This window comes from Syngnathus floridae, chromosome 14 (genome assembly GCF_059516105.1).
Source record: "Syngnathus floridae isolate MCC-2025c chromosome 14, RoL_Sflo_1.0, whole genome shotgun sequence".
NCBI classification, from domain to species: Eukaryota; Metazoa; Chordata; class Actinopteri; order Syngnathiformes; family Syngnathidae; genus Syngnathus; species Syngnathus floridae.
In genome coordinates, this window is record NC_142426.1 from 2694023 (window position 1) to 2708849 (window position 14827).

Below are 14827 nucleotides of genomic sequence, written 5' to 3' on the forward strand. Positions count from 1 at the left end.
GTTTTTCTTATCCATGTTCATGATATCACAGTAGCAATGGTATCTTTATTTTGGTTTTTATTTTAGCTTTTGCACTCATTGGTAGATATACAAAATAACAACGACTTGCTTATTGAAATGAAGATGGGATTGACCACAACATTGTTGAATCATTGCTGTTATCTAAAAAAAAAAAAAAAATGTTTCATACAGTTAGATTTCATATGTCACGGGGGTTAAAGACAGCCCGCAGCTTTATCCAGCAAATTTTTTACATGGTATTTTTTAGGTTTATTTGACGGGTTTTTCACCGAAATCATCCATCCAGAGCTCCAGTTCATGGACAAACAGGTACACACTGCCGTCTCGTGGCAAAAAGTAGATACTGCAATTCCTGAATCCATCCATCCATCAGGTATGTGGAGTGCCCCAGATGAATAGCAATTACGTGCAGGTCCCTCCTCCCCATTCTTCCCTGTTGTTTTTAGGAAACGTATTCGGGGAGAAATATAAGAAATATTACAAAATCAATTCTAAATAAGATCCTCTCTAATAATACCTTGAAGTGGTTGGTACTCAACACCACTTAAAATCTTGATTTTAAATGTTCTTTCTGAGCATTTTGATGATCTTTTCTGTATCTTTCTCAAGGTTTGAGCAACTACCGGATCTTCTTTTCTAGTGCTGTGGGTTCTCGGCTGGAAGTTTTCTCAGGGAGCACCAGCCTCAACTTCCTCCTTGAAGAGGAGCCACTTTCCTCTTCCAGGTACTCCTGCTGCAGCAGAGGAGAGGTGGCTTTTGCACTGCCTGATGACGATGTGCTCTGTGTGGATGCACCTTCTGGAAAGACATCTGCCGCCAGCGTGCTTACTCCAGACACGGCTTGAACTTCAGTTTCAGGCCTTCCACCGACAAATTTGCTGTCTAGCAGACAACCTGTTGCAGTCCCATTCTCGGTCTTAAAACGATCGAAACTTTGAGATGCCGTTAATGGCAATTCAGATCCAGAGGTTAGAGGAGATTGTCTATCACCAGTGCAAAAGCCTTCATCTAGCCTTGGGTCTGACTTCACTCTTGGTTCAAGAGTAGAGCTGTCAAGTGGACTTTGGGAGAGAATTGGGTTAAGAGAAGAATTGACTGATACGTTGGGTTGAACTCCTCCAGGCAGGGAAGCGTGAAGTGAAATAGTCTGCAAAGGATTTGCATTTTCTGCATTTGCTAGAAGAGGTGTCCCAGGGGATATGAAGCCTTCTTGCAAACTATTTGAAGCTCCACTTAAAGACATGGACCTACTACCTACCATCCTAGGTGACGTAGGAGCAGGAGGTAGCAGTGAGCCACCCGCTGAGGTTGTGGTGTTGATGAAAAGATTTTCTTCCTGGAGGGAAAGACGACTGACCTTCTGATCTTTTCCTCCATCCTTCTTATTCTCACCATCATGCACTCCATCACTCTCTGATGCTTTCTTGCTGCTTCTTTTTGATTGTTCACCTGAGCTTTCTTTGCCTTCACTCTGCTTTCTGTCTTTCTTCCTCTTGGAGTTGTGCCTATCCTGCTCAGGTTTCCTTTTTGGATGGACTTTTGTCTTTCCAAAGGGTAAGTGTAGCTTTCCTTTGTGGTTCTTTTCTGTTCCTCTCGCCATGTTCCTGGACTTTTTCGCCGCATCGGTCTTCCTTGACCTTCCTTGATCCCTTCTTTCAGTATTGAAGGTTACATTTCTTCTTTGCTTTCGAATGCTCGTGTTATTCATTGCATCAAACCGGTCGTAGTCAGAAATCCTCCTTCTATTGTTGACGTGAGAAACTGAAGTGTCTCTCACATGAGGGTGATTCTTACTTTCGTTCATATTGAATGTCTGGTGGCAACTGTTACAATGCAATATTGCAGGTTGCCTTCTCTCAACCCCCATCTCATTATTTGCATAAAAAGCCGCAAGGGCTTCTGGTGTAGGGATGAAATTGTGTTTTCGTTGATGAGATGAAGATCTGCAGCTATCACGAGAGAGAACGTTGTGAGGAATGTCTCGACCCAAAATGTCTTGCTGGCTCAGTCTCCTGTCTCCCTCCATGACCCCATTCATCCTGTTGTCCCACCGATTTAGTTTTAATCCTTGGACCTTGCAATCTGGACACATGACGTCATCTTCAACTCTATTATGAAATTGGCTTCTATAGTTCTCTGTCCTTGAGTCCCATGGTATGCTTTCATTGTCCAAAAGGTGGTGGGCTTGCAAAAATAATTCCCTTGGCTTCTCAGCGACATCATGATGTTTAGCAGTAAAGTTGCTCACTGGTCCGCTGCCTTCTTCCGGGTCCCGCTGTTTTGGAATTTCTTTTCTTTTTTGTCTGCGAGAAACTTGATAGTAGATCAGGACTACCAGGAGTGTTAAGCCAATGCCACCTGATAAACAGCAACAGAATGACATTATCTACCAGTTTGATTTTTTTTTTTTTACAATTGTGTGACATGTTAATGGAGCCCTTAATTAAGGTTGTAGTATTTTTGTAATTTTGGTGTGACTTACTCACCAACAAAGCAGAGGACAGCTGTAATGGCCAAATGGCGAGCATACACTTGAGGTGTCACACTATCTCTGGTCTCTATCTGCACTGTGATGTTTTGATTGGATGGGACACAGTTGGCATCAGTCAGCTCCAACACTGTTGTTACAGCCGGATTGTCAACGCTTACACATACCATCTTGCGTCCGTTATACAGTGTCTGTGGGCAACGGTAGAGAAATTGAGCCAGCTTGTAAGATATTTTTTGTGTGGACCAGATTCCGAGTTCCTACTTTGTCAGGTTGTTGGATGAAGGCTGAAAGGAAGGCAGCTAGATCCAGTAGCTGACAAGAACAATTCCACGAGTTGAGATCAAGATTGAGGTTGGTCAACCAGCTGAGGTAGGAAAAAGCCTGAGAAGGAGCTGAACTGAGACGATTCCTGGATATGTCCAAGTTTCGAAGGTGGACCAAACCATGGAAGCTACATAAAGGATCATATTTGTTGGTGCCATTTATATGGAACTTCTAAAAAATATGCACTAACCTGTTTATGTCCAGGCTCTGTATGAAGTTATCAGACAGATCCAGATTCTCCAGATCATTGAGAGGTAGTGAACCAGGATCTAAACTGGTGATCCTGTTTCCCTCCAGGTTTAGGGTCCTAAGTGCTGTGGTACCTTTGAACCAGTCAGCTTGGATCTGGAAATCAATTCTAAAGATTTTCTGATTCACTCTCCAACTCAGTCTGAGCTACACATTTTATTTTGGTTTTCTTATCAAGTCATTGAAGGATGATGGGGAGAGACTCACCTGGCTGATAAGGTTGTGGCCCAATGCAAGCACCTGGAGATGAGAAAGGTTGGACAGAGCATCATCCTGCAAGGCCTGACTGGTGAGGAGGTTGTGGTCCAGCAGTAAGGTATGCAGGAAGGGCAGATTTCTGAAGGATCGTTCAGCCATCACAGAAATGCGATTATGGCTAAGACCTATTGGATGACAGACCACTATTGTAGAGGAGGAAAACATTTCAAATGTACGTACGGATGTTAAAATCTTGTAAATTCCCAATTTGGGAATATTTAACAGAAATAAAAGAATGTTACCTATGACAGTGATGTTGCTGAGGACAGACAATGGGGCAGACTGGACAGTGGTGATGGAGCCTTGTGTAAGAAGTAGCGCCTCGGTCGTATCTGGAGCATCTGGTCATACATTTGCTATTTTAGGACTCTTCTGTAACTATGCACCCAAATATTTGCGGCATTTATTAAGGGGAGAAATAGTTGCATGTGCAGTACCTATAATATAAGCCAGTCTGTGACAGATGACAGCATTGTCAGAACAAACCATACACGAAGCAGGGCATGATGATACAGGGATGCACCGCTGGACAATGATGAGTAAGATAGCAAGATAGTTCCTGGAAATATTCCATTTCAATTATGTGGGAGATTGCCTTCCGAGAATGAATAATAAACCGATGGATTGCAACAATACTCAGTGGTTTGCAAAACATTTGAATGGTGTTTTGGATGATGACAGGACACTTACTTGTCATGTTGCATTACAGTGGATGTTCGGGCTGGGGTGGCCAGGTAACATTTTGTTAATCAGGCTGCACTCTAATACAGTGCCATTATTGTCAACACAAGCATGGCCTTTTTTTGTTCCTTTGCACTGTTCATTCCAGTTCCCAATGAGGCTGAGTGGGGACAAAATTGGTGAGAATGAATTTTGATTACAATAAATATACCAACAGCATTATTAGCTTTGAAATTCCCAGCAGCACTAGCAGGGCTTATTACTTTTAGCTGGAATGAAGTGCCTCAGATCACTAAGTGTTTTGGGGAGTCAATTCCAAATCACTCACAGAAACACTTTCTACAGATAAAGTTGCACCCCCCCAAAAATAAGACAAACTGTTCAAAAAGACAATATGCATAAAGCCCCAGACAATTTTGCTCCCAGGATCATTGGACTCATGGAGTCATATTGAAATAAGAACATAAACACTATTACGTTACATTAAGGGAAATGGAGCACCTACTTTTGAGCTTCATGATTCATAACCTCATGTTTACAAACATATATTGACTATATCTTCTATAATTGTACATTTGATTTGTTTTGTTTCAGGACATTATATTCAGTTATTATGGGAAAGATACGCAAAGAAACTCACCTGATAATGAGACGGCATAGCTGACATTAAGCAATAACGAGACTATCTATCACTAAAGATTAGTAAAGAAGCGATTGCACAATCAATTCAATTCTGTGTTGTCACTGTTTGTGTGTAGCTTAGGTTACCTCAACTACTGCGGGCGGCGCACACTCAATGCCACCAAATGTCACCCGAGAGGACACGAGAGGAGAGGATATTGTGTCTGACATAAGAAAGCAAAACCGTTTTTCATGCTAACATTTATTGAGAAGATACATAAATGCAATGACCGCAAAAGGCAGTTTCATATTTTATTGTTGGTACTTGTTGCAGATGAGTGAAAATGTTCTACCGTCAAAACATTAATATGGCAGTTTGATTATAAAAACCGTTAAACATTTCTATTACAGAAAAGAGTATCAATTAGCGCTATCAAGCACTGATGAAAAAGAATGACTTCATCAGCATAACTTCCAAATTTATTTCCCCCAATTTTCTTTAAAATCAAGCCTTAAAATATGAATCTGCAAAAATATGGGAGAATCTCAACGAACAGTTCAGTATATCTTGAAATAACACATCACTTGATTTATGATGCAATTAAACCCCTTTCCTATAATTGTGATCACATGGTCAGCACAATCTTCCCAGTGGCCCCTTGAGATTCGATAATATCATGGTGGGCCTGAGCGGCCTTGTCCAGTGGATATTGATCACCGACAACCGGACGCAGCCAACCGGCTTCCATCCCACGAAAGAGGAAAGCAGCACACTCCTTCGTCTCCGCCTGAGTAAGAACAAAAAGCTGTTGATTGTATTTTGAACCTAAACTGACATTTGATGTTTCATCTGATGAATGTTTACCGGTGTGGCAGAGAAGAGGGCAACCCCTATGATGCTGCTCTCTTTTGACATTGTGGCCCTGGGGTTCATTTCAACGGAGCCTCTGGAGCCGACAATCTAAAGAGGAGAACAAGAGAACATGGTTGTATATGTAGCGGAAAGGCTTCTGCGAGCTACGGGTAGTGCTGTGACGACCGCTGATACTCACGGCAACACGTCCTCCAGATGCCATCATGTGGAGATCGTTGTTGAGGTTGACATTAGCCAACATCTCCACAATCACATCCACTCCACGGCCTTCTGTGGCATCCTGCAACAACATAACAAACAACATAGTGCATCAACTTGCGGCCTGTGGGCCGAATTCTGCCCGCCAAACTGTCCGACTGGATCCCATAATTACGAAGGTCAGAGACATTTTTTTTCTCTAAACATCAAATAATAATGTTATGCATTTTTTTTTTTTTAATCAATGTGCATGTGACAGTACCATTATTTTGACAACATAGTCCTCCTCCTTGTGATTAAACATCAGGTGAGCTCCATTTTGGGTCGCAAGCTCCATTCCCGCTTTGGTCCCGGCAGTCCCCATTACCCTGAGGCCCAGCATATGGGCCAGCTGACAAGTTGCCAGACCAACCTATCAGCCCAAATAAGGATCTTTTGTTAAAGTTTTTTTTTTGTTTTGTTTTTTAAACTAAATCATGCATGTTCAAATTTGACTCTGACCCCTCCACTGGCTCCATGGACGAGGACGGTCTCTCCAGCCTTTACATGGGCCCTGCAAAAAATGCAATTCATTTCATTTGTCAACTGGGGTTGAAATCCATTCATTTGTCTTGATGTGGGTTGCAGGTAAGCTGTGATCCATCCCGGCTGACTTTGGGCGAGAGGTGGGTGCCAGCAAATAGCCAGGCCCATATTGACAATTTAGTCATAATAAAAAAATATGTTGTAGCTGTGTCTCACTTGTGAACCAAAGCTCTGTAGGCAGTGAAATACGGGATGCCGATGGCTGCTCCCTGGCAGAAATCTAAAGTATCAGGTAGCTTGTGGACATTCTCATCTGTGGCGACAGCAAATTCTGCATAGCCTCCAGACTGGGTAGATGTAGTAAAAACACGATCTCCTGCCTGGAAAGCAATCGTAGAGGAAAATACTTATAGTCCATTAGGCTTCTCAAATGATAGCATTGTGTCAGTTTTCATTTGAATACATTTGATTTGAAAATGGATCAGTTTAGCTACATGTTCCCACCACTTTGACACTGATGATGAACATGTATTTGGCATGTGGTCAGTATCAAGTGTAATAGTGATGTGTTCATCAACCTTCACTCCTGTGACCCCCTCGCCGACACTTTCCACGACGCCGGCTATGTCGGAGCCAGGTGTGTACGGAAGTGATGGTTTTCGGCTGAAGGTCCCAGCTCGGATGTACGTTTCCACAGGGTTCACTCCACATGCATGGACACGGATTAATACCTACAAACCACATGCATGGACAAAAGTGTGTAAAACTATAGAAAGGCAATTTCAGAAAATTGTATGATTCAAAAGGATTACATATTATATCATTTTTTTATATTATGCTATGAATGTATAAAAAATAATTTGAGCAATTATTACCTGGATTATTATATTATTATAGCAATTATTACAAGTTTTAAGATAATTTTGGATGTTGTTCCCCCCCCTCCCGTGGGGATCAGTGAATTTTAATTTCTTTTTAGAGAAATTGTTATTCTCTTTTACAGGTTTATTAATGGTATAGTATTTGAAAATAGACTCCTGTATGTAAGAAAATATATTAAACATTAAACCAATCATAAAATGGACTTTCAACTTCCTTCTCAGTAGTGCTCATGTAATAACGGAAAAACAATTACTAGTGGACTGTTGCAGTACTTTACAAGGTTTTTGTACATTTTATTCATTTATTATAATTTATATAGCTGCTTGAACACACTGACCGAGTTAAAAAGAAACAGTCCTCCAAATTTAAGACACAATGTAAACATGTTTTGCATATGCAAAACGCACTGTATTAGTACTTTACATTACAAAGCAGTCAGAGTATTTTGTAGCTTGCTTTGTAATACTACTGTTAGGGTGACCAGACGTCCAATGCCGAAACGAAAATGCACTTTTACGGAGGAATTAAAAATAAAAATTGTGTGCTTTCGCCAGGGCCGTTATGCATATGAAGCTGAGTGCCTAACGTGTAAGGCAGGCACCCGCTTCCAAAAAAAAAAAAAAAAGAATTTCTCTCAGCAGCCCACCCCCAAGGCGTCCTCGAAGATATGAAGTGTCCTCAGCAACCCAAATCTGGTCACCCTCCTACTGTCCATTTGCATGCTTTAAAAGAGTGCACCTCCCATGGGTGAGAACTTTTTGCAAATTTAAAGCTGCGTGAGCTCTGCTCGGACTTACTTCTCCCCTTCCAGGCAGTTGAACTTTCACATTGGTGCCCAGTTTAAGGACAGATGGAGGTCCGAAGCCACTCACTCGGATTGCCCTCATCAATTTGAAGTCCGACATCCTGTACTCTTCTACTTCCTCTAGTATGACGACGACTACTATTACTGCCGTAAAATTGACTTTCGGATTACTGCTGCTGTCGTACTATTGACCGTTCTCGCTTGATCAAATTGAGCCTCAAGCATTTCAGGTACATATGAGCGCTACCCGACGGACAAAGACTATAGGTGTCTGTAGAAGAACCAAATTTGGTATAGTACAACAAAACGTCTTGAATGCATTATTTGTTGCAAACGTTGTTGTTGTCACTGGTTAAACTATTAAGATGCTGTCTAATAAAAATAAAAAATATAAAAACGCACTTGTAGCCATTTGGAGGCGCTGTTGGTGTATTTGCGAATGCACTCCAGAAGAGGAGACATTGGACTAACTAATGTTTGCGAACGATTCGTTGAACGATTGAACTGATTCTAAAGTTTCAGTTTACTCAAAAGAACTGGAATGCACATTACTAACATACGCACTGGAAAGTGTAGAAAGCCAATCATAGTGGCAACGTAAGACGGCTGCCATCTGGCGTCAACCACCAGACGGTTACCATTACCTTTCAGATATATATCCGGCATGAGACAGGAAGTAATTCAACCGACCGATCTCTCTTCCGTCTTCCGGTGTCCTTAAATGTGTATTGAAAGGAGCGTACGCTGAATTTGATTGAATGAAAATGGACAAAAGTTTGTTAGCGAGCAGTTTGTCCAGCTTTTTATTTTTCTATTGTTGTTCTTTTTCCTCGAGAGGCAGACTCATTTTTGCATGACTTGTTCTAGCAACGAGGAACCTCCCACGCATAAAATCATCTTAATGTAGTTTAATGAAATAACGACACAATGGCAACAACGTGCAGATACATGGTGCGGATAACACTCTGTGTACTTGGAGCTCGTGGAGTTTCTTATCGGCACTTAACTTCATCTTCAAGTCAAAGAAAGCTCATTCGGAGACCACAAGTCAGACACCTGAGCTGTCCTGACAATTCCCGTTTGACAGGTAGCCTCCATCGCGTGTCATGTTAATTGGGGTCTGGCACAAGCAATCTGATTTAGCTGTAGTGCATCCACAGCTAATGCAATTGTCAGTAGCATTTTTTTCCGATTGTTATTTTAGTTTTTCTTCCTTGTTGTTTTGATAATAATAAAGAGATAACTGGGTAATAGTTTTGATAAAAGAACATATTTGGTGCTTGGCCAAATACATTTGCATAGTCTGATATAACCATTTGGACTTCAGTAGCTGTTTAATAGAAATAAAAATGTAATAAGTGTGTCAACAGTCACTATCACTTTTTTTTTAATCCTCAGGGAGCAGCTCTTTGTCTTTTAGGAGTCATACCTGTGGACAACTAAGATCTGAGCATGTTGGTGACAAGGTCACATTGTGTGGATGGGTCCAATACCTGAGGTGCTTTATTATTATTATTATCTAAGTTAACACAAACTCTGTATGGAGTTCAATCCATAAAATTGCAGCTATAGCCAAGGGAAACATGGGTCGTTTTTCTCACAACTTTGGAGACATAGTCAGGGTGGGCTGGGATGCATATTTTGAGAATTTCATGTCAGGGCCCTTTTAAGTAAGCACAAGAAAAAGGTGCATGTAAGTGGGCATATAAATGTTTTTTTTCCTACTGTGACAATTGCAACAATTATCTTCCACAGACAGGACCTGTTTGTCATTCTCCGAGACTTCAGTGGCCTCACCCAAGTACTTATACCTCAGCAGGAAGTAAGTATTCACCGTGATCTTATTTGGTATTGTCATCATTGTCTGCAGGTGGCCTTTAGATTCCTGCTATCTGCTACTTGAAAAAACAAAAACAAGTCTTCTCTTGTTTGTAGAGTGCACACCATCTTAAAGAAGTACTGTGTAATCTCACAGCTGAGTCTGTCATCAAGGTTACTGGGACAGTTCGGCAACGGCCAGCGGGACATGAAAACAAGGTGCGCTAAATGGACTGGATTCAATCATCTCATGTTCCGTATGTTTTTGATGCACATCACACAGCAGGCATGCAAGGAGAGACATCAGTGTGATGGGTCCTTTAAACATGTACTCCGAGTTTTGTTGGGTACCCAAGGCCACCTCAAGTCTTCTCAACATCTCTCCAGACACAAATGTGTTGTTTTCAAATCCATATACATGAGCTACTGGCTCCTCCCAAAAACCTACAAGAATCATTCACTGGTTTTAACCATAACATGTTGTGGTTATGCCAGGGGATGCCAACTGGTGACATTGAAGTCCTTGCTGAGCATGTGGAAGTTTTCAATATGTGCCAGAAGTTGCCGTTTGAAATCAAAGACTTTGTTAAAGTAAGTGACTACACATTGCTCCTCGCACTGTTAATGATGTTAATGTCGCTGTGTTGTCTGTTCCCCAGAAATCAGAGTCTTTACGCATGCAGTTTCGTTATCTAGACCTGAGGTCGTCTCGCTTACAGAAGATCCTCCGACTGAGGTCCCAACTCGTGATGAAGATGAGGGAATATCTTTGTAATGTACACGGTATGGAAAATGACTGTTATACGTTCTTTGCACGCATGAAAAAACAAGCAGACGTCTGTCCGTCCGTCCATCCATCCATTCCCTTAAATGCCTTTTTTTTTTTCTACTTTTGTCTTTTTAGATTTTGTTGATGTAGAAACACCGACATTGTTTAAAAGAACGCCAGGGGTAAGTACAAGTTTGCTTTACCCTCCTGTCCATATTTTCATATGGCCCAGAAGCAGACAATGCTGGTACAGCCAGTGAAACCAGTGTTACCATAACAGAAATAGAACATAAGATCACAGAATGCAAGCTTGACAGACAGCCATTATCTCGATTCGAAGCCATTTAGGTGAAGAGTGAAATCACCCTTCCATAGAACAGCCTCATTGAGCTAAAAGCTTTACGTACCAGATAGTGACCAAGTCAAGCACAATGCCCAAATGCAACAATGGTAATCTGCAGTTTTGCCACATTTGTTACCTTACAAATCTTGAGGCATCCAACTGTTTCTGCTGGTATCAGGGAGCCAAAGAGTTTGTGGTTCCATCCAGAGACCCGGGTCGTTTCTATGCCCTCCCTCAAAGTCCACAGCAGTTCAAGCAGCTTCTAATGGTGGCCGGAATTGACAGGTGGGACCATGCAGTTAATTATTTTCATGGCCCACAGTAGCAGTCAAAAGTTTGGAAGCACCCTGTAATTCAGTGTTTTTTTTTTTAAATTTTATTATTTCAATAGTTCTTTAATTGAATATTAATAGTTAAGTCATTGATATTATGAAGAAATATGGAATTATTTGGTAATCACGAAACAAGATCAAAACATAATATGTTCCGTAATTTAGATTCTTCACAGTAGGCACATTTAGTCCACATAATAAACTTCTTGGTATGAGTTTTGTAATGCGTAAGATTGTTTATGACCTGGAATGACTTTCAGTTCACAGTCTTGCTAGAGTTTGTACTGAATTTAAAATCAACTCTAAACTTTTGACTGGTACAGTGTAAGTATTTTTTCTTCTAATATTTGCTCGTACAAATCAAATGAAATGAAATGGCCATCATTACTGCCCCCAGGTACTTCCAGGTTGCTCGCTGCTATCGAGACGAAGGCTCCAAACCAGATCGGCAGCCTGAGTTCACCCAGGTAACTTCTTGCCCTTCTACATAGTATGTCTCCATAACAGTGACTTCTGTATATATATATTTTTTTCTCAGCCTTATTGTTGTTGTGACTCTACAGGTTGATATCGAAATGTCTTTTGTGGATCAGACGGGCATCATGTCCCTCGTGGAAGGTTTGTTGAAATACTCGTGGCCTACAGAGAAAGGCCCTCTCATGGTTCCTTTCCCAACCATGACATACAAAGAGGCCATGAGGGACTATGGGGTGGACAAACCGGATACAAGATTTGACATGAAGGTGTGATATCACATAATAAGCAATAATATTGACCTGGATTTTATGTTTTCATTGCCTTCAGACACACACACAAAAAAAAGGCTGGTTTAGTCTTTCCAAAGATGTTCATCCTGCACAACTAACATTGAACCTCTGTCATTCCTTTGTATTCAGCTGATGGACCTCAGAGATATTTTCCTCTCCACAGATATTGGTTTCTTCAAATCAGCTGTTAGCAAACCAGGAAGCTCAGTTTTGGCCATCTGTGTCCCCAGTGGAAGTGTAAGAGCAAACCTCTCTCTTTTGGTAGAAAGTAACAAATTCCTATTATTGTTGTCTTTACAATGTTCATACTTTTTTTTTTTTTTTTATTCATTTCAGGAACTTTTTACTGGGAAAGATTTAGAAGAATTGAAACAATCGTCTAAGACTAATTTTAACCAGGTAAGTGAATCATTTTTTCTTTGTAGTGTAGTAAAATAATTGAAGTATTTCAAATGCTTATTATAGATTGTGCTTTTATCTCTTTTGGCGCACATTGTGGGGATGAAAATAATATGAATCCACTGAGGTTTTGGTTCTCTTATAGCTTAATAATGTCTTTCAATATCAGTTTTCCACTGGAGACCTCAAAGTAAATCATACTTAACAATTGAAGTGGAAAAAATGTCAACGGCATTTGACAATAATGTTTCTAAGAAACATTTTCTTTCACATGACGGCTAATTTAAAGCATGCCAAATTCATATAGAAAAGGCCCAAGTGAATGATTGTGTGCACATCCCAGTGCCACCAATAAGGCCAGTAAAACCACATTCATGGTGATATCATGTCAACGATGTTCTACGGTCTCTAGGAGGTGAGTGTGGTGCTGGTCAGAGAAGATGGAACGCTGAAGTCTCCTCTGAAGAAATTCTTGTCTGCCTCTGACACTGATGCTCTACTGAGGAAGACTGCCGCCAAACCAGGCGACCTCCTACTGATAGCTGCTGGTTCTTGTGAACTTCTGGTATGAAACGTGTTCCTCATAAAAAACATACATTATTGCCGTATAAAGCTTTTTTTTTTTTTTTTTAAGTAAATGTAATGTATCTGTTTTGTTTTCAGTGCCCAATGCTTGGTAGTCTTCGTTTGCAGTGTGCAGAGCTCCTGGAGTCTCATGGCTTGACAGTCCGTGACTCATCGGCCTTTCATTTTCTGTGGGTGGTGGATTTCCCTCTCTTCTTGCCTAAAGAAGACAATCCAGAAGAGCTTGAGTCAGCCCATCATCCATTTACTGCTCCAGCGGCGGAAGACACCCAGTTGCTTTACACGGAGCCACAAAAAGTAGGTTACTGCTGTGTTTGTATTTCATTTATGGATGAGGAGCTAAATCATTTTGTTGTAAGGGATGACTTTTTTTATTTATTTTTTATTCCAGGTTCGTGGCCAACACTATGACCTTGTGTTGAACGGCTGTGAGATTGGAGGAGGTTCAATTCGTATCCACAAGGCTTCAGAGCAACGCCACGTTTTAAAGAATATCCTCAAGGTGATACATTTGGAAATGATACGCACACATCCAGCTGATATAGAAAAGTTTCTTTCTTTACTTGTGGAAGTAGAATGCACACAATTATAGCCATTTGTTAGGCTTCTCAACTCAGACATTTTTTTCCTCAGGAGGATCTCAGTGTTCTTTCTCACCTGCTTGAGGCTTTGGACTCTGGCGCGCCGCCACATGGTGGTATTGCTCTTGGTAAGATTCTGATGAGTGTTTGAAGTTAAAAAAAAAAGTGCATTTGCCTCAATTCAACTGTTTTTGTTTTCCTTATTTTCCATTTGAAAAAATGAGTAACTTGTTTATTCAGTGGATGAAACTGGAGAGGGAACGTGACTTATGGTTGTTTATTATTATTTTAATATATAGAATGTAAATAAAGCATTAGGTACATGAGTATAAAAGTAATTGGATTAACATGTGAATTGTATTGCAGTATTTAAATGTAACATATAAACACGATTTCTATCAAAATGAGAAAAACTGAAAAGAAAAAGTTTGGCATGTATGGTTATTTTAACAAAATACATGTTTTTTTTCCATAGGAATATTAAGGATATATTGTATTACAACTGAAATGCAAAGAAATGATAATACTTGCATTCTTTTAGGTTTGGACCGGCTGGTTTCCATCATGGTGGCTGCTTCCAGCATACGTGATGTCATCGCCTTCCCAAAGTCATTTCGTGGTCATGACCTTATGAGTCGCGCTCCAGACTTTGTGTCAGAGGAGGTTCTGAATTCCTACCATATTTCAGTCAACAAGCCAACAGAGACCGGAGTAGAACAGGATGAAAAGTGTGGGGATGTACAACAAAGCTAGATGGACCGTACACTCCAGATATAAAGGCCATCTGCACTGTTTTTAATCACAAAGACAATGATGGTAAAACGCTCACTGCACCGATACCTTGATATAAGACTGGTATCGTCACTGATACTCATTTAAAACAAAAACAAAAAATGACTGGGACGAAAACGCGTAATGAAAGAATAATCATAAAAAAAAAAAAATCAAACAGTAAAAGAATAAGATTTATTTAGAGTCCTGAACAGACAGAATACTCTATAAAGAAATAATAATTCAATGACTTTCCGGGGCCCCAATGAGACTCAAATGTGGATATACAAAAGTGAATTTAGTTTGAAAATTCTCCTGATATACGAAAGTGAATTTAATTTGAAAATTCTTCTTTCATTTTTGTAAAATGCAAGATTTTAAACCCTGGTCTCTCTTTTTTTCTGGTCTTGTGTTAACCGCAGTATGTATTTGTACAAAGACTTTTTTTCAATTTCAATCTTGGTTTTGACATTTTTATGAAATAATGTATAATGAAGCGTGTTTGTTTATTCTATAGCTGTCCCACAGTGATG

General features: G+C 40.4%; 3 protein-coding genes across 3 annotated transcripts; 1 reads left to right on the plus strand and 2 right to left on the minus strand.

Annotated features, from left to right (window-relative positions):
- Window positions 1-550: 550 nt before the first annotated feature.
- lrrc53 (leucine rich repeat containing 53) lies at window positions 551-3457 on the minus strand. The gene is made up of 5 exons (XM_088396535.1): window positions 3293-3457; window positions 3027-3181; window positions 2774-2963; window positions 2508-2700; window positions 551-2379 (listed from the first exon to the last, which is right to left on the minus strand). The coding sequence occupies exons 1-5, from the start codon at window positions 3440-3442 to the stop codon at window positions 641-643; spliced, it is 2427 nt and encodes an 808-aa protein (XP_088252661.1). The 5' UTR covers window positions 3443-3457; the 3' UTR covers window positions 551-640.
- Window positions 3458-4944: 1487 nt separating this feature from the next.
- cryz (crystallin, zeta (quinone reductase)) lies at window positions 4945-8477 on the minus strand. The gene is made up of 8 exons (XM_088396103.1): window positions 7922-8477; window positions 6821-6973; window positions 6459-6622; window positions 6219-6270; window positions 5980-6129; window positions 5698-5799; window positions 5511-5606; window positions 4945-5433 (listed from the first exon to the last, which is right to left on the minus strand). The coding sequence occupies exons 1-8, from the start codon at window positions 8027-8029 to the stop codon at window positions 5272-5274; spliced, it is 987 nt and encodes a 328-aa protein (XP_088252229.1). The 5' UTR covers window positions 8030-8477; the 3' UTR covers window positions 4945-5271.
- Window positions 8478-8589: 112 nt separating this feature from the next.
- On the plus strand, window positions 8590-14751 carry dars2 (aspartyl-tRNA synthetase 2, mitochondrial). Its single transcript, XM_088396099.1, has 17 exons — window positions 8590-9016; window positions 9328-9427; window positions 9685-9751; window positions 9865-9966; window positions 10243-10338; window positions 10407-10530; window positions 10652-10698; window positions 11038-11144; window positions 11589-11658; window positions 11755-11934; window positions 12088-12195; window positions 12295-12357; window positions 12770-12922; window positions 13021-13239; window positions 13334-13444; window positions 13576-13651; window positions 14065-14751. The coding sequence occupies exons 1-17, from the start codon at window positions 8857-8859 to the stop codon at window positions 14274-14276; spliced, it is 1995 nt and encodes a 664-aa protein (XP_088252225.1). The 5' UTR covers window positions 8590-8856; the 3' UTR covers window positions 14277-14751.
- The last annotated feature ends 76 nt before the right edge of the window (window positions 14752-14827 follow it).

Bases quoted from the DNA above. Each gene is read 5' to 3' on its own strand.
- cryz (XM_088396103.1), bottom strand. From the start codon at position 8,029: ATGTCGGACTTCAAATTGATGAGGGCAATCCGAGTGAGTGGCTTCGGA. The intron at 5,800-5,979 runs GTACTGTCACAT...ATGTTGTTGCAG, and splicing joins ACTATGTTGTCAAAATAATG to GATGCCACAGAAGGCCGTGG. The intron at 5,434-5,510 runs GTAAACATTCAT...GTTCTTACTCAG, and splicing joins CCCTCTTCTCTGCCACACCG to GCGGAGACGAAGGAGTGTGC.
- dars2 (XM_088396099.1), top strand. From the start codon at position 8,857: ATGGCAACAACGTGCAGATACATGGTGCGGATAACACTCTGTGTACTT. The intron at 10,531-10,651 runs GTATGGAAAATG...TTGTCTTTTTAG, and splicing joins ATATCTTTGTAATGTACACG to ATTTTGTTGATGTAGAAACA. The intron at 11,145-11,588 runs GTGGGACCATGC...TACTGCCCCCAG, and splicing joins ATGGTGGCCGGAATTGACAG to GTACTTCCAGGTTGCTCGCT.
- lrrc53 (XM_088396535.1), bottom strand. From the start codon at position 3,442: ATGGCTGAACGATCCTTCAGAAATCTGCCCTTCCTGCATACCTTACTG. The intron at 2,964-3,026 runs GTTAGTGCATAT...TCCTTTATGTAG, and splicing joins CAGAGCCTGGACATAAACAG to CTTCCATGGTTTGGTCCACC. The intron at 2,701-2,773 runs GTAGGAACTCGG...CGTTGCCCACAG, and splicing joins TCATCCAACAACCTGACAAA to ACACTGTATAACGGACGCAA.